At 38.5% G+C, this 17126-nt stretch overlaps 1 protein-coding gene across 1 annotated transcript; it reads right to left on the bottom strand.

Moving 5' to 3' along the window:
- Positions 1-1690: 1690 nt before the first annotated feature.
- On the bottom strand, positions 1691-17040 carry stc1 (stanniocalcin 1). The gene is made up of 4 exons (XM_043246073.1): positions 16587-17040; positions 7385-7527; positions 6774-6985; positions 1691-5952 (listed from the first exon to the last, which is right to left on the bottom strand). Exons 1-4 carry the CDS (start codon positions 16699-16701, stop codon positions 5670-5672), a joined length of 753 nt encoding a protein of 250 aa, XP_043102008.1. The 5' UTR covers positions 16702-17040; the 3' UTR covers positions 1691-5669.
- Between the last annotated feature and the right edge of the window lie 86 nt (positions 17041-17126).

Genomic DNA, 17126 nt, shown 5'->3' on the forward strand with positions numbered 1-17126 from the left:
TCTCTTCGGCTTACAATGCTTTTGGGAAATGCATGCAAAATTTGTATTAAAGCAACCTTACTGTATATAGTTTTGCTTTTTTTGTGACTTTGGAGCCCCCTACAGCTAAGTGAGTGGTATTCACTGTCATAATTACAGCTATGAACATGAGACCCTGGAGTCAATCTTTCCAAAATTTTGATTTATGCATCATCTGAAAACTGAAAAAAGTTAGGATAGGAGATGGCCGAGATACAACTATTTGAAAATCTGGAATCCGAGGGTGCAAAAAAACCAAAAAAATTAACAATCCAAATGAAGTCCTTCGCAATGCATATGCAAATTATGAATATTACAGATTACCTTCGTGTAACATGATCTTTACTTTCTATCTTAATGATTTATGACATAAAAGAACAATCAATAATTTTGACCCATGCAATGTATTGGTGGCTACAAATGAATGCTGTCTAATGATTAATCACGAAATGATTAAATCGCATCCAAAATGAAAAGGATTTAATTTGCATAATATGTGTACTGTGTATATTCATTATGTAAATATAAATGCACATGCATACAGCATATATTTGGAAAATATTTACATGTATTTACATAAATATATGTACATTCATATTTTATATTGTATATATAAATATATAACATACTTTTCTTAATGCATGATTTATACATGCATAATAAATGTACGCACTATACAAACACACAATTGTTTGACAGCATGCTGTTTATGGCTGGTTTCGGGGTCACATTAGGGCTGCTCGTATGCATTTGCAAACTTTTCACGAGTTTTTTTACACACTCACCAAACCTACGTACTCCGGGGAAACAAAAATGACAGTTTACTATCAAGAATGAGTTTCGACTGTTTCAGCGCAACAGCTACAGCTGCTTTAATGCGCATATAAAAATGCATTTCATGCACGCATAGACTGTATCTCTTGAATATTTTTTCTTATCTTATGCAATACTTTGGGATCGTCTTTCATGCGTTTCTTCTCAGAAATCAGGGAAGCAGTTACGCTGTCCGTTCACATGTACACAAGGTGCAATTTTGAGCATATTTGGCCGGATGAACAGTGTTGGACTACTGAAATTTGGTGTTAATTTTTTTTTTTTTTTTTATGAAACCCAGTTGAATTCCACAGATTTTCAACCAACGTTATATCGCCATGTGTAGTATGAAGATGAAATGAAGAATGCATGTTATTTTCAGTGTTGACCGATATTACTTTTCATCTACCTGATGGCAAAAAATGCATTAGACGTTTGACAGCTTATGTGAAAACCACAGATTGTATTTCTGCTTTTTTGCATCCCCCAATTATAGTCTGTTTAAGCCCAGCGCGTTTCGGTAGTTGAAGTTTCTCTACCTTTTTTCGCTACATCCCTTTTTTGTTATTTTCTCAATTCAGCAATGATTTTATATAAATTGGCTTTCTTTTGCATAGACAGCCAGCTTTTATTAAAACCCCATCAGCCAGCAGTAAATTAGTCCTTTAAGATCGTCCTAGGATTACGCCATATCATTACTTGAATACATTGTACCCAAGCCAAGTTTTTAATGTTGTGCCATTTAGAATATATGAGTTATAATACGAGCTCATTAACTTGATGAACGCATCAAGCGCACCCAGTACTTTAGCAAATATACACTGAATTGGTTAATAAGTACACAAAATTAGATACCGTATGCCAGATCTGATCATAGTTTATTATTACACAGAAAAGACACATAGCTGATGTATTTGTATCTTTTTTTCCTCTTGTTTTTTTTTTTTTCTTCTTTTTTTGACCTGTCAGCACAGAAAGAAACCCCCAACACATATACACAAGTATATATGCACATGGGTTCAGTATAAAGTGCAAATCAATCACAAATTTCCATCATGTGTATAACATTAGGGACGAAAAAAGAGAGAATGCCTTAAACAGAATGCCTCGCGAGACAACCTTTTCCTGTTTTGGTTTCATACTGCATTTGAAAAGAAAAGGAAAAAAAAAAGAAAAAAAGAAATAAAATAAACAACAACATTCGTGAACGTAAACTGGATTATGAGCGATATAAGTGGTTTCAAGTTTTGAGAGGAAAGAGTACCATACAGTTTAATGGCTTGTGTAGCCTATAGTCCTCAGGGCCCTGGATTAAAGAGGAGAAATCACCAGTTTTTGGTGAATCGGAGACAACGAAGGACCTGTACGAACAGATCGCTTTTATTGTAGTGCATCCTGATCTTTCTGCTTATGACGTATGACGTAACCGAGTGCTAAACCAACCTGAAACGTGTCCGATTGGGACGGTTTGATCACGCAGAACATCATTTTCCAATCACTCCCACTCTACATTCTATACTATTTCTATAACGCAGGCGGATAACGTCGGATTCGATTCTAAGTCTAGATGCTTCCTTGAGGCAGTGGTTACATAAACTTTAAATTTGGCAACAAGAAGGGTCAGTCTCCAAGCTCTGCTAATCCACCGTAAATCGTGATAAGGACACAATGCTGTTCAAGTTCAAATGACCAGAGGGCCGCACTAAACTTTCAGCGCCGTAGGCACCCCTTTGCACCAAATACAGACATTTGATAAAATATACATTCTCTGAAGTTTACAAAATCCATCACGTTTTGGAAAATTCTCTGAATCACAATACGAAGAAAACGGTGAGCTACATGACAGAGGCTTCCAATGAGAGAAAAAGCCTTATATCCACAGCAGTCTAACAATTGCATTGTAATAATTTAACAAAACAACACACATTTACATTTAAATGGTTTTTTTTTTCAGTAACGGAAGAAAAGATGCAATCAGGACAAGAGTGGCCAGACCTTCCGAACAGCATTGCGAACTTTAATGCTACTTAAGAGTAGTTCACCAGCGTCTTTTCAAACATCAAATGTCTTTGAGCTGGGCTGAAGCAAACGTCTGAGCTCGCTGCCGTTTCTCTGGAGATGGTATGGACACCTTGTTGCTGAGATACCAGAAGTGCGTGAAAATGGCAAATGCATAATCGAGTCACTGGTCGTTTAGTTTGAAAATGTTCGCACACAGTGAATGCTGGACAAACCGGTGGGATTTTTAATGGAAAAAATAGCTTTAATGTAACACAGTGGGGTTGGAAATTCGTTTAGCAGCTTTGTTTGGTACAGGTACTTCCGTGGTGTTTAACAGATTGCGATATCATACGGTAAAAATCCTCACTTTTGCCGGTGCGTCCTTGTCTGTTCGAACAAGAACGCAGCGGCTACTCTGGTGTTTCTGAGCAGAATCTAGCTATGCTTCAATGCCCTTTGATAGTGGTCCTGTGAGACGGAAAGTGCATATATTATTATAAATACACACATATATATATATATATACACACACACAGAAAAGGTGGCCAGGAACAGGAACGCGAAAAACAAAGAAATCGGAGCGGGGGTGAGACAAAACAAAGGATTACTGGGGACTGGGGATTTGATTTCATATGGGAGAAGAAAAAAAAAAAGCTACTGCTGCTTAGTCTCAAACTTAAACGGCCCCATTTCCGCTTAGGGCTCGATAGCATGGATTTTAGTTTGCAACCTTTCTAGCGATTATTGCATAGTTTGGTGAATTACTTTTAGATTTGCAGATCATTTGGTTTAAGTAAAAACAGTCATTCTGCCCTCTCCGGTTCTGCTCTCTCATTTCTCTTTGGGTCCAATTCAATCAAACTGCTGTATTATCACCACAGTACCAATACGGCGCCAGTGCGAGTTCACCATAAAACAAGCCGTTTAATGGCTAGCCTGTGTTTTTCAAACAAATCAGGACGTATTAAGCGATGCAGATTGGTCGTTTGAACGGTTAAATCACTGAGTGGTGAAATGGCTTCTTTGCTATGGAATTTATTTTTGGACGGGAATAGTCAAAAAGTGGTTTTGCGGTAGTTTGATTGGATTTGGCCCTCGCTCCTCAGTCGTTCCCAAGCCAAACGCTGCCCTCCAGCCTTTGCTAATCTGAACTTCCCCGAGAAGCACTTACAGAGAGATCTTCCCCATTCACCCTGGGTAAACACTCTGAGAGAAATAGGCCTTTCGGAAACGTCGTATATTGCATAGTGTCGAGAATGGCCCCGGAAAACACTTTGCAGTGACTGCCCCAAATTAACCGCATTAACGACAGCGCTATGAAATACTGGATGTCAATTACTCTGTTAAAGCTAACGATATATATATATATATATATATATATATATATATATATATATATATATATATATATATATATATATATATATATATAGCTGATTAACCCTGAATGTATACACAGCATGTGGCAATGCTCGATAAACTTTTGACAAAGTTTGCATTATAGTGGTCCCATATAACATTCGCCTGACTCGTATGACCAGCGTGTTCCCCCATGACCAGCACAGAGTCATTACATGGGTCAGTCAACTCAGAATGACTAAATAATCGATTGATTAAATAAATTTCAAATAGCTCCCGGAAAACGGACGCCGAAACAATTCAAAAGCACTATATCTGTAAACCGACGCTCGCTGAATGACGTAATATTGCCCACAGAAATGTAATAAAATAAACATTTAAATAATATAGTAAGAAAATAAATATTAATCATTCAATTCATACGTTTTTTTAAATAGACATCTAGGCTATTTATTTTAGTTTTTTTGACTCGGCGACACTGGGAACAGCGCGCTTGAACTCACTTCCGCACGTCATATTCACCAGGGAGTAATTTGTTCGTCTGTCCAATAAGTCGGCCAAAACACGCGTTTAGACGTAGCGCTAGCAATGCGCTCGGGGCTAAGAGCTGAATTTCCTCTCAGAGTTTATTTGCATTGCACTACTCGAACAGATAATAAGTAGAGAGGCGATCCAAGAGTTAAGAAAATGTTTGCGAACGGTGAAAAAAGCTCGAAGCTGAAGGAATGCGAAGAGAAGTTATCGGTCCCTTCCTGTGCGTCTCTAATTCATAAATAACGTTTGGTCGCCCAGTGTGGATCGCTGACATCTACTGTTGCTGTACTCAACGGCGTTTGAAGTGAACTCGAGTTTTTTGGTATTTTAATGAATTCCTGCACAACGATTATTAAAGATCGCTCTCGCCAAATGGGAGAGTTTCACGAAAAAGGCTAGTGGCAATTTGAGATTAACAGCTAAAGTAGTAGTAAAATATCTGTTAATAAATAAATAGTACACTCTTATTTCTATGACACATGCCAACTATTTCACATCAACGCTAGAGTCAGTTTATATACACATACATTTTCTTTGCTGTAATCTCCGTAAGATATATTTCATATACAAATGGCTATTTTTTTCGGATAATATTTTCTAGAGATATTTGCATGGAAATAAGTCTATCTAAGAGCTCTCTATGCTATGGCCAGGATGACTCCCGCTGGATGACCTCGACTCGACCTACAGGCCGATTTCCCCTCGAACGTGTAAAACTCGTCGAATATGAAGTGATAAACATAGAATTGGACATTCGAGATGTTTTCGCACTGGTGCATGCCTTTTTCCAGTTGAGAAGGAATGTGTCCCTGTATAGCCTTGGAAAATAAACCACTGTTTTGCCTTGCTTTCTTTTTTTTTTTTTTTTTTTTTATGTGTGTGTGTTTTCACTTTTCGTTTGCGTATGTGTGCTCGGTAGCTTGGCCTGGCAAACTGGTCTGAAGTTAAGAGCTGTCACCAATGTTGCGTTTCTTGCCAAAGAGATTCGAGGCATCTCTGTTGCGTAGATTTGGCTGGTTCTTGTATCCATGGGGACTGACAGACCACCGCCACCCACCACGAGTCTCCATTCCAGTAGGTACCGCAGCAGACGGACACGGCTTGTTCTGCAGTAGTTGGAAGAGCATGGCGATCTCGGGCCCTAATCGGGTCAACAGATTTGCCCTCACCAGGTCCACCGTCTCATCGTCACACTCCATCAAACTCTGCAGTAGTTTCCCATAAAACCTGCGGCGAGACGGAGAAAATTCACGCTGAGCCAGTGCGTCAACAAATTAGCGGGTTAAGCAGCGTTCGAAAGCTGCAGATAGCGCTGCGAATGCTCAGCAAATTTTAAATAAACGCATTCATGTTTTTTTATTCCTCACAAATGACTATTTTTTTTTACAATGTTGGTCAGTCTGATTTCTAGCAAGATCATAATAGATAACAATTAAGTGGCGCTATCTGCTTCGTTAAGCAGTTGAGCTGAGTTTCCACTATTTTTATGCAAGTTTTGAATTTGTACTTAGGAACACGTGAATGGAAATTCTTGATTGATTGATTTGACAGCGCTAGAGCAAATGAGCCGACCCTTTTTTACCCTCTTAGGTAAGTGCATCTTTATATGCAATTTAATCATTATTTCTATTGTCTTTGCAAAATGTTTAAAAAAAATAAAACGTGCTGCTGAATGTACAGTGTATACATTTTAATGTATGTGTGTGCACTGTATATTATGCATATATAAATACAAACACATGCATCTTATGTATATATATATATATATATATATATATATATATATAAAGTACACACATATATTATGTAAGCAAAAACATATGTCCTTTCTGTTGAAATTTCTGTGCAATTATTATTAGCAATTAAACTTAAAAGTGACCTTTTAGTTCAGTAGTAATATATGATCCGCGGGTACATTTTCAAAATACATATATTTTATACTTTAAAATATATACCACCTTATTCTTGAACAGTTCGGTCAACAACTCTGATATACTTCTTGTGTTTTTGTGAAATCTTTTCACCTTTTTTTTTTTAACGAATCTTACCTGTTGGGAAAGTGGCTGGGAAGCTGAGCCACCTCTGCAATGGCTTCTGGGTTTGATTTGGCCACTGTACAAATATCCAGCTTGCTGTAACACTCCTCTTGAACCTCCGAAATCATCCTCTGGAAGGTGGAACACCGTCTGACGGTTAGAAAGATCTTTGAAGTGATGCCATTGGCGATGCACTTCAAGCTTTCTTTCACAAAAGCCTTGCCCTGCAAAATAAACAGGAATCGAATGTGTCAATATATCAAGCACAGGACTGAGCTGCGACTTCAATCCATTTTAGAATTAAGTGGAAGCTTGGCCACTAAAAAGTCTCAAACAATTTATTGCGGTATAATGCGAGTCTATATAAGACCACCAATTAAGAAAGCGTTTATGAATCACTTTGTAATAAAAACTTTTGAAAAGAATAGCTCCCATCAGGCCTTTCAGATCTCAGTGGAACTCAACCGCATTCATTTGACAGGATTCACCCAATCCCGCTGCGTCTTAGCTTGCTACTGTCTGCTGAAAAGGCGCCTTTGACTTCAATAGGATATTGTGTATCCATCGATGAACTGATATATCTTTATTGTTCTGTCGCTTGAATTGTATACAAACGTACATACCTGAGTGTCGAATTTAGCAGCACTGTAGAGAAAGGACTTGCAGATGTCGTGCATGCCATCTGTGTCGCACGTTGAGTTTTCAAGACAGGCGAAGGCACCGCAGCCCACCTGGAGAGCACTGTTCAAGCAGCGCGCCACATCCGCTGCCAAAACAAAATCACAGGACATTAGCAGAATCTAAAGAGCTTCTTCGCTTTATATGCATACATGTACTTCGAGTATTTGTCAAGTCCAAACCGAAACTTGGTAATATACAATTATATATAGTGTGATATTTAGGTATAGGTACCCGTATAGAATGGTTCTTGAAGTATATTATCAATTCATTTATTCCAAAGGAATTTATAAAGAAAGACTCTGTTGAAGAGTTCAAAAGCTATGACCAAAACTAACCGCTATGAGTTAATTTAAAACAGTAAAAACTTGACGGGGAAAAACCGCAGAGGTAACGCTTTAATTTAAGAACCAATTCTCACTTACTAGTTGCTTAATAGCATGCTTATTACTAGCATTGACTGTTTAGTAGTGTCTATTAAGTACATAATAATGCTTTATTCTGATATGCCATGTTTTAGATCCCTTAATCAGACCCAATACGGTACGTGAACTTCACAATTACCGAACTAGCTATTAATAAGCTGCAAATTTTATAGTTAACAGGTTAGATTTAGATATTGTGTAGGTTTAAGGGATCTAAAACGTGTTAATAAAGCAATAATATGTGCTTTATAAGCACTAATAATCAGCCAGGTGGATGCAAGTTGTATGTGTGCTAGTTAAGAATGTGAGAATTGATGAAGTGCTACTAAACAAAGTTCATGAAAAGTGGACAAAACGCAAAGGTATAAAACTGTAGTAGTTTTAACTGAGGCAAAGAATGAAGTTGCACGAAGCGTTGCGAACGGTATAATCAAATTTAACATGATGGGGAAATATAAAACTATTCATTTACACTTATGTATTTTGAGAGCGCAGAGAGACGGACTCGATTAGGTCATTTGAGGTGCTTCACAGGAGTGGGCTAAAGAGCTTGTTTGGTAATTCATACCAATTTATACAACCTCTTTGTACAAATTCATACGAGAGAAGTGGTACCAGTTAGCCGCCTCACGAAATCCGTATGAATTGGTCGTGAGATAGCGTTGAGTATTTCTCACTCACTACTTCAACCATCCATCCACTGGTTTCTCTGCTCGGTCGTTAAAGCAAATGAACTTCCTTCTACTGCTTGGACAGTTCAACTTGTACTTTCTCAAAGACCTGGAGAAAAGCCACCGAAGGTTATTGAGGGAACAGTCTTTGGAGACGGTCTGGACTCCCAGTGCGAGGAACAGGGCAGTTAATGCTGGAACGTATTCTCATGGGAAATGATTTAAAGAGAAACACATTGTGTGTAGTAGCAATGAACTTGTAAAACCATTTATGCTTGATAATGAATTCCTCACCTTGCTTACAAGTGAACGCGGGATCATTTTTAAGGGGTCACTTTCTCATTATCACCTCCCGGTCCACGGGATGCTTAAATACCACTCGGTCTGGGGGAACTATAGTACAAACGTGAACGAATACTGGGGTTTTATGTGTGAGTTTCCATTCAATTTTGATAGCAAGCCAAATTTGGACTTAAAATGTCAAATAACAACAAGCTTGACTAGCCACTTGACACCCTGAAATATATAGCAACTGAGCCAAGCATTGGCGTCATTACTCCACTCCACTCTCTGCCATAAATTTTATGGGTATTCCAGCCATTTTTCTCTTCTTGGAACTGTGACCCACTGAATGAAGAATATCCACTGCAGGCCTTGTGGTAGTCTGGGCGTTTTGTGCCCTGCGTTTGCCCCCGTAGTCAGGGAGTGACAGAGAGGGGCGTAGGGCATGTGTGCCGCACTGTATTGGGTTCTGCTGACTGTCTCTTTTTTTGGCAGTCGTTTCCATTACCCTTACATGTGACAAGACAATAACGTTCAGCGGGTTGAGTAAGAGGGCCAAACCACCACCTCCAACAGCTCCACGCCAAAGACTATAAACGCTTTGCCGCACAAACTTGTAGCCTGCAGGGCCGGGATCCCACGCCACGCTGAGAAGAAACCTCAAGGGTGTGTGTGTGTGTGTGTGTGTGTGTGTGAGAGAGAGAGAGAGACAGGCTGTTGTTGCTACACACTCACTTTACTGTATCTGAAGGAAAATAGGCTGTGTGTTGCTGTGTCAATGCTCCTGGCAAAAGGCAGACTTCTGAAATAACCAGAAACCCCCCAAATGTCATGCAGTGAATATGCCTATTGTCCATAGGAGCAGGTTAGGGCAAGATTCTCAGATGTACATTCTGTTAAGGCCATTTGCTTATTGTGCACATTTAATGGAAAATTTTGGGTTCAATAAAAGTTAAAATCTATTGACAGCACTTGCACATTACCACATTATATAATATCGACTCGTCTGTGATTATCTGCATGAAACGCATAAATCAGGGTTACTGCGAGATTCTTACAATGGACGTGAATGAGGCCAGACTGTAGATGTTAGGTTAAATGGCTGGGACTTGTCAAAATTATTGTTGATATAAAGCATTTCAGAATGACGGCTAAGCTCTGGTTTAAAAATAAATGAGTTGCATGCATTTTAAATAACTGTTAATTGTATGTTTTTCCAATTACATGTTGCCAGGGTGTATCCTTAAAATAGGTTATTATTATTATTATATTTATTTTTGTTTATTTGATTTTATTTTTAGGTGAAACTGAGATGCACATATGTACAATGCATATTTTTTTCCTGCGTCCTCTGACTGGAATCATAATTTTTGTAAATGTAAAATGAAAAAATGTGCCTCTACTATGGATTTTTGAAAATGACCTTTCGTGGAGCGTGTAACAGCTCTAAGTGAATGAAACATTGTGAAAAGTTTTAAATCTGAAAAAAAAAAAAATCATAATAGTTAAAAATAATGAAATAAATAAATAAATCACAAATGATGTAGACTGGTGTCAAATGGTCTCCCAACCTTTTCAAGCCGCTGTGTTCATCTGGTTTAACTAAGTGTTCAGTTGGTCTCTCAATCTAATTAAGATGCTTAAGTCCCCAGCTAATGAACTAGTACGGGAGACCAGCTAAGACAAACAAGCAACATGCTGAGGCTGATTTTTCTCCCAGCATGGACCCTACTACAAACGTCTCAACAATATCTAAAAACTACCAAAATACTAAAATCAGTGACTGCAGTACAAACTCAGGTGTCTCTCATCAAATTGCTCCAATAATAAATCAGTTCTGCAGTCCGGATTAATGTTGTTGTTTCTATTTTCAGTCTTCCGAAGGAATTTAAGGAGAAGCATCCAAGACAAAGTTGATACTTCAGCAAAACGCGACCGAGAGCTCTATTACATCGCCTGAGCTATGACAGAGCCATAAAAATGATAAACATCTTCATTTTAATAGCAAATACAATTGTATCACTTTCCTGCACTCACTGTTAGCCTCGGGACAAGTGAGGGTGAAATGTTTCCATGGCTGGCCTCTCTTATCAGTGGAAACATTTCCCTTGTGAAAACATGACTAGAAGTTGTCCTGCTTCACTTCTCTCAGAATAAGGGGAAAATTGTACCATGGTGTGAACGAAATCATGTGATTTAACCTGAGGTGTCTCGCTGACCCAAGTCTTAGCCTTGGGGTACCTTGAGACTAGTTAAGACTGTGCTTAATTGTACACGTGTAGTGTACTTTTAATCTTCATTAATGAAATAAAAGGCCACTTAAGTGTACTTAAAGAGAGCCACTTTCATCACTATGTTTCTTAACACACTTAAGTACACTTAAAAAGGCATTGAAAATCTGTACCTTTAATATCTTGTGGTGCTTTAATTTTAATGTGTTGATTAACATACTAAAGAACAGGGTCTGGTGATAGCACTTTTAGCGTAGCTTAGCATAGATCACTGAATCCAATTAGACCAGTAGCATCGCGTTCAAAAATGACCCAAGAGTTTCAGTATTTTTCCTATCCTATCTTTTGCAGTTATATCATGCACTAAGACCGGAGAAAAATTAAAAGTTGCAATTTTATAGGCCGGTATATTTAGGAACTACACTCTCATTTCGGCGTGATAATAAATGAAATTTGCTGCCGTAACATGGCCACAGCAGGCGTAGTGATATCACGCAGTGTCTGAAAACAGCCAGACCCTCTTGCCTGCACAGCGAGAGTATCTTGCATGCTGGGGACTATTTTCCACAGGTGCTGCGTGATATCACTGCGCCTGCTGCGGCCGTGTTAAAGCTGTCACACATTTTCATTTCCAGCCGGTCTTGGTACACAATGTAACAGGAGAGTCAAGTTTTAAACAGGGAAAATATCAAAACTCTATGGTCATTTTTGAACGCTATGCTACTGGTCTAATTGGATTCAATGATCTATGCTAAGCTATGCGAAAAGTGCTATCACCAGACCCCGGGATCGGCTTAATCGCAAAATGGTAAAAGTTATTAACTCTGGCGGAGTTGAGAAATTAAATAGTCGAGAAACTATTTCCAAAAAAACTGGAATTTTCCTTTAACTGAATTAAAAAAGCAATGCTATAATAAACATGAATTTCATTGCAAATAAAATGTAATAATTGTCTAAAAAACATTATACTCAATTCACACTTAAGTGTATCCCTTTAAACTTTATTTCCATATTAAGTACTCTATTTAAAAGTGTGCTTGTATCTTCAAGGCTGTTTTAATTTAAATGCATGACGAAGCCAAATCACTCTTCCAGAGAAAACAATGGGACTCCACTGCCACATCAGAAACAAGCTGAATTACTCTGATTCTGTCACTCTTATGGCATTATAAAAGGCAAAGGGAAAATAGTTACGGATGAACCGGGCCACACAGTTCAGGGGCTGTCTCTTCACAAACACTCCACACGGCTGAGAAGAGGCGTAAAATATGGGTTTGATATTGTGTTTGATGCTTTCATAGAGCACTTATTGTATTGCGGTGGGAAAACAGGCACGATGATTAGACATATTGTGACTAATGAAACTTGAATACGGCTTGGCCAGCTCACTCTAATAATTCTGAGGGTACTGCCATGGGCCTCGACAGGTCAGGACTCATTTCAGATTCAAGAAAACACATCAATAGACAATGCACAGTCTTGTTTTTAGCTTTCTCTCTTACTCACTCGTGTATCATCAAGTGGCGTAAAACCTCAAGTTATCAGAGACCCTACGTACGCTTGTAGACGGGTGATATTACACTTTTGCACGCAGACTAATAGGATGAATTGTTGGAGTGAATAATTCATTTTCTACACTTACATAGCTACCTGTTCAGATTTCAGCTTGCGGAGCGCATGACCCCGACTTGAACCTGTGGCCCTTGAGTGTCAGCGTTTCACACCAGACTGTAATGCGTGACTCAGCTAGGCCTTGACGATTTGGAGACGACGCTGCAATTGTCTTAGTATGTCAGGGAGAGTTCATTCATTTACAACTGGGCTTTTCTTTATCTGAAGATCCCATCTGTGGTTTTAGCATATTCTCATTAAAGGGATAGTTTACCCCCTCCAAAAAAAAGAGTTATTTACTCGCTCTCAAGTTGTTACAAACCTGCATGAGTTACATTCTTTTGCTGAGCTCAAAATTTTTTTTTTCCGAAGAATAGTCTTACATAGACTGGGAAAAAAATACTACAGTAGTCAATGAGAACCAGAAACTTGCATTATTCGTTGATGTTTAACCGGAACTCATACAGGTTTGGAGCACGTTTTTCATTTTTAGGTGAACTATCCCTTGAATTATGATCGAAAGCTGACCCTGGGATCGTTTTCAAAAGGTACACATTAACCAATAAGGGTACAAATAATACCTTAAAGGTATATTTTAACATTTGAAGTCCACATATAAGCACCTAAATATATTAGAATGTTTGTTTGATTGTTGTTGAAGGGTTGATTATTTTAAAAATTCTATTTATTACTGATCGCTTGATGAAAACTGTAGTTAGTAATAGGTTACTCATTTTAGGCAATGCATTCTGGCTACTTTGATTGGATTACTTTTAGATTACTTTTTGATCAAACTTTAAATGCATCATATATATATATATATATATATATATATATATATATATATATATATATATAGATTAAAACATTCCTTCCATTTTTTACATCAGCATCATAAAATGCATTTAACATTACATTGGCGGGTCGATAAAAAGATAATGAAAATGCTAACATTTTATTTGTTTACATGCATTGTTTACGATATCAGAAAACGTGCAAATGTGTTGTTCATTTATTTGAAGTATAGACTTCCTCAGAAATGTTTCAAACGTATGTATTTAAAAAATATTTGGAATTACAGTCAAATCTGAACTATAGGATTTTTTAGAAAGAACGATTTAAAGTACAATTAAGGGGAATCAATGCAATCATGTAATGCATGTAACTAATTATGCCCATTTCAAAAAGCTTAATTTTTGTAAATCTGATTACTTAATTCCATGTAACCAGTTACTGTCCAGCTCGGGTTTTATGCACGGATATTTGCATCGCTTTGACTGTTCCCTGTCTACCCCTTCTTCTCGCAAGCCACAATTGGTCAATTGATTACAATGCCTACATGCTATAGATCAACTTTACAAAGCTAAAAGCTGGAGCAATGAGGCCATTTTAGAAATGCCAGCCAGGACATATTCAGCAAAAAGAGGAGGTACGTTCACCCTATCATCAACCTGACCGACCCTGTAATGTCTCCAGTAAATGAGACATAAAGTCCTGTAGTAAATAAACGAACTCCATGAATATCAACACTTTAGACGCTACAAACATTAGCCCCCTTCAGTTGTGAAGTATATACTGTTCGTTTTTGCTCTTTTGGAATTATTAGTGCACCACTGTCTCTTTGTCTGAAAAGCACTGAGTCAGTACATGTCTCCCTGGCAACTAAGTACAACAGGAAGTATTGCAAATACCAAGTGGAGTTTGACAAAGGTTTTCACGTCCCGACTAGAGACAGAGCGGAACTCTGTGTCCCACACCACACACAGATCCACTATTTGTCACTTGGGCCAGCTTTTCTCTGCAGCATATTAATTACCGACTTCGTTCAAGACAAAGGAAGTACCTTTTGTAACACTGACACCAGATCTCCAGTTCTAACGCGCCGAGCAGCAGGTCAGGACAATTAATCATCTTTAATAGCGCCGGGTCCTCTCGGGCGCACGCAGCGTCATTTAAAGCATCCATTGTGTCCGGTCCCTTAAAAGTTAGTGTAAGCGAGCCGCCTGCCCTCCAGTTCTCTACCTGTTTAACTTTTCGAATGAACCCGGAGACCTCGGTTAGCTGGCTCAAGTGTGTGTGCGGTGAGAGCTGGAATATGAAGCGTGATGGTGCGACCTCACTGGGGAAAGCCTTTCATGTTGGATCTACCTCCAACTCTTTCACAGAGAATTAATAACCTATCAAGAATGGCACAACGCTTTAAGGGTAATCAGAAAGTACGGTAGGGATTGAAATGTATGTGGAACTGTTTTAGACGGTAAGGTTTAACTGTATCACCTTCGAAATTTGACTCTTTGTTCATGTTACAAATGTGCAGATTTTGAATGATCTACATCGATTAATCTACTAAACTAAACTAAAAATAGAGTATGCATGAAAAAGGAAGAAGAAAAAAAACTTGGCAGCTGTGGTTGCACTTCAAAGAGTGAAATTGGTATATATATATATATATATATATATATATATATATATATATATATATATACATACTATATATATATATATATATATATATATACATACTATATATATATATATATATATATATATATATATATATACATATATATATATATATATATATATACTATATATATATATATATATATATATATATATATATATATATATATATATATATATATATATCATTATATAAAACAATGTCAATAGTCAATATACCAACATATTCAAGCTATTGGCATCTGCTTCTGTAAAATGTGATAATAACATAATGCAGGACCACATGATGGCTGAAAAAAAAGAGAAAAATTGGCAACTGTAGCTAATAATAACATTAAGACAGAACCAGTGTCACCCACACAAATGCAAAACACCAGTAACTGAGTAACACACTAAATTATCCAATTATCACATGAGCAAGAATGCCGTAGTAGTGAATATCAGCACGCCTGTGATTTCAGCTGATAGCAATGCAATATCGATATTCGTTTTTCATGCTGATGTTCTATTCCCTGATAAAAACAAAATGCCTACAAAAGGAGTTAAAGCATTTTGAAGTCCGCTCAACATAACGGGCGAATGGCGCGAGTTTATGCGCCAGTGCTGTTATATGAAATATTAGCACTCCTAATGATATTTTCGACGACTTGGAAAATCTAAACAAAAATAATCGTTGACACAAGGATTTCAATTAATTATAAGACCATTCTTATTAAATTCTCATTTGTATACAGTTTTTCATTAAATCGTGAGGCGGTTTGTAAATAAAGCAAAGACAACCGAAGTGCATTTTACAAAAAACACTATTTGAGTTTTTTCCGTTTCATTTACTGTGAATTGAAATTTCTCAGTAATTAAATGTGAAACATGCTAGCAACGTCTGAGTGAAATTTCTTCCTGCAAGTTTTTCTTCTTTCCTCCTTCAAGTATTTGCAATAAGAAAAAGGCCATTGCTATAAATAATTTTTTTTTTTCTCCAAAGTGACTTGCTTGAACAAATAAAGGTTAAATGCGACGTATACTTTTTACTTACAAGAATCATAATTAGTTCAATTATAAGGCGACCGATTCATTATTTGTGCCGTTTTACATTAAAAGCGCTATCTCGAATGAACCTGATACTATGTGGTAAGGCAACCAACGAACAGGTTTTTTACTCTAGCGTTTTCTCCCCCGACGTAAGAAACTCCTGCGTGCTTTTGAGGGCTGGAAGCTTCGGGCGGAATCGTCGTTCACGTTCATTCATCGCGCTCAATGCATCACGAGAAGCTCGTCGCGAGTCAGAGGATGAACGTGATGTTCACCGATACATCTGTCACGGAGCAAGCTCGGCGGCACGCGTCGGACGAGAGCTCATCCTAGAGGAGATGACAGTTCTCACACGATCTACCCCTACGCCGCGATGCGTGCGTGCGTGTCAGCGGCACGCGACCGGCTCGTCGTTCCCGAACGCTTCCTACTTACAGGGGCTGTTGTGGGAGAAGCGTGCTCTCCTGGGCGAGTAGGATTCGTTCTGATCCAGTTCGTACGCGGAGGCGATGAGCGCGGCGAGCAGCAAAAGTCCGGTCCTCGGCGGCATCTCTCGCTAAATGACACTGGGGCTTTTACGAAGGGCAATAAAAGAGGGTTTCCTTTATGTCTCGCGCGCTGTGCGGTGCGTCTTCTTGGCGACTTCGTTGAGGAAATGCGTGTGATGTGGGCAGTATCATGAAGGCTCCGTCTGTCCGGCTGATCTCTTCAGCAATTTCTTCTTCCAGCCGCGTGCATGACAGGTCGCCCTTTATATGTGCCCGAGCATCACGAGCTCGCCGCTCAGCCCAATCACGTCGCAGCAGGCGCTGTAACACAGCCTCAGCTCAAACTTTCATTCATTGATCCGTGGCATTTAAATGGGCTTCTCGCGTGGCGTAAAGTTTGCCGTTCCTTTCAACTCGTCGTATACAAATGTACGCGTCCGCTTCAAAGAGCGATGCTTCATAACGCGCACGCTCACGCGCACTCCGG

Source organism: Puntigrus tetrazona, chromosome 8 (genome assembly GCF_018831695.1).
Source record: "Puntigrus tetrazona isolate hp1 chromosome 8, ASM1883169v1, whole genome shotgun sequence".
In the NCBI taxonomy this organism is placed as follows: domain Eukaryota; kingdom Metazoa; phylum Chordata; class Actinopteri; order Cypriniformes; family Cyprinidae; genus Puntigrus; species Puntigrus tetrazona.

What these genes read in the sequence shown, in the direction of transcription:
- stc1 (XM_043246073.1), bottom strand. Translation starts at nt 16,701, where the DNA reads ATGCCGCCGAGGACCGGACTTTTGCTGCTCGCCGCGCTCATCGCCTCC. An exon ending in CTGCTAAATTCGACACTCAG is followed by an intron (nt 6,986 to 7,384) that starts GTATGTACGTTT and finishes TTTATTTTGCAG; the next exon opens with GGCAAGGCTTTTGTGAAAGA. An exon ending in CCCAGCCACTTTCCCAACAG is followed by an intron (nt 5,953 to 6,773) that starts GTAAGATTCGTT and finishes GTCTCGCCGCAG; the next exon opens with GTTTTATGGGAAACTACTGC.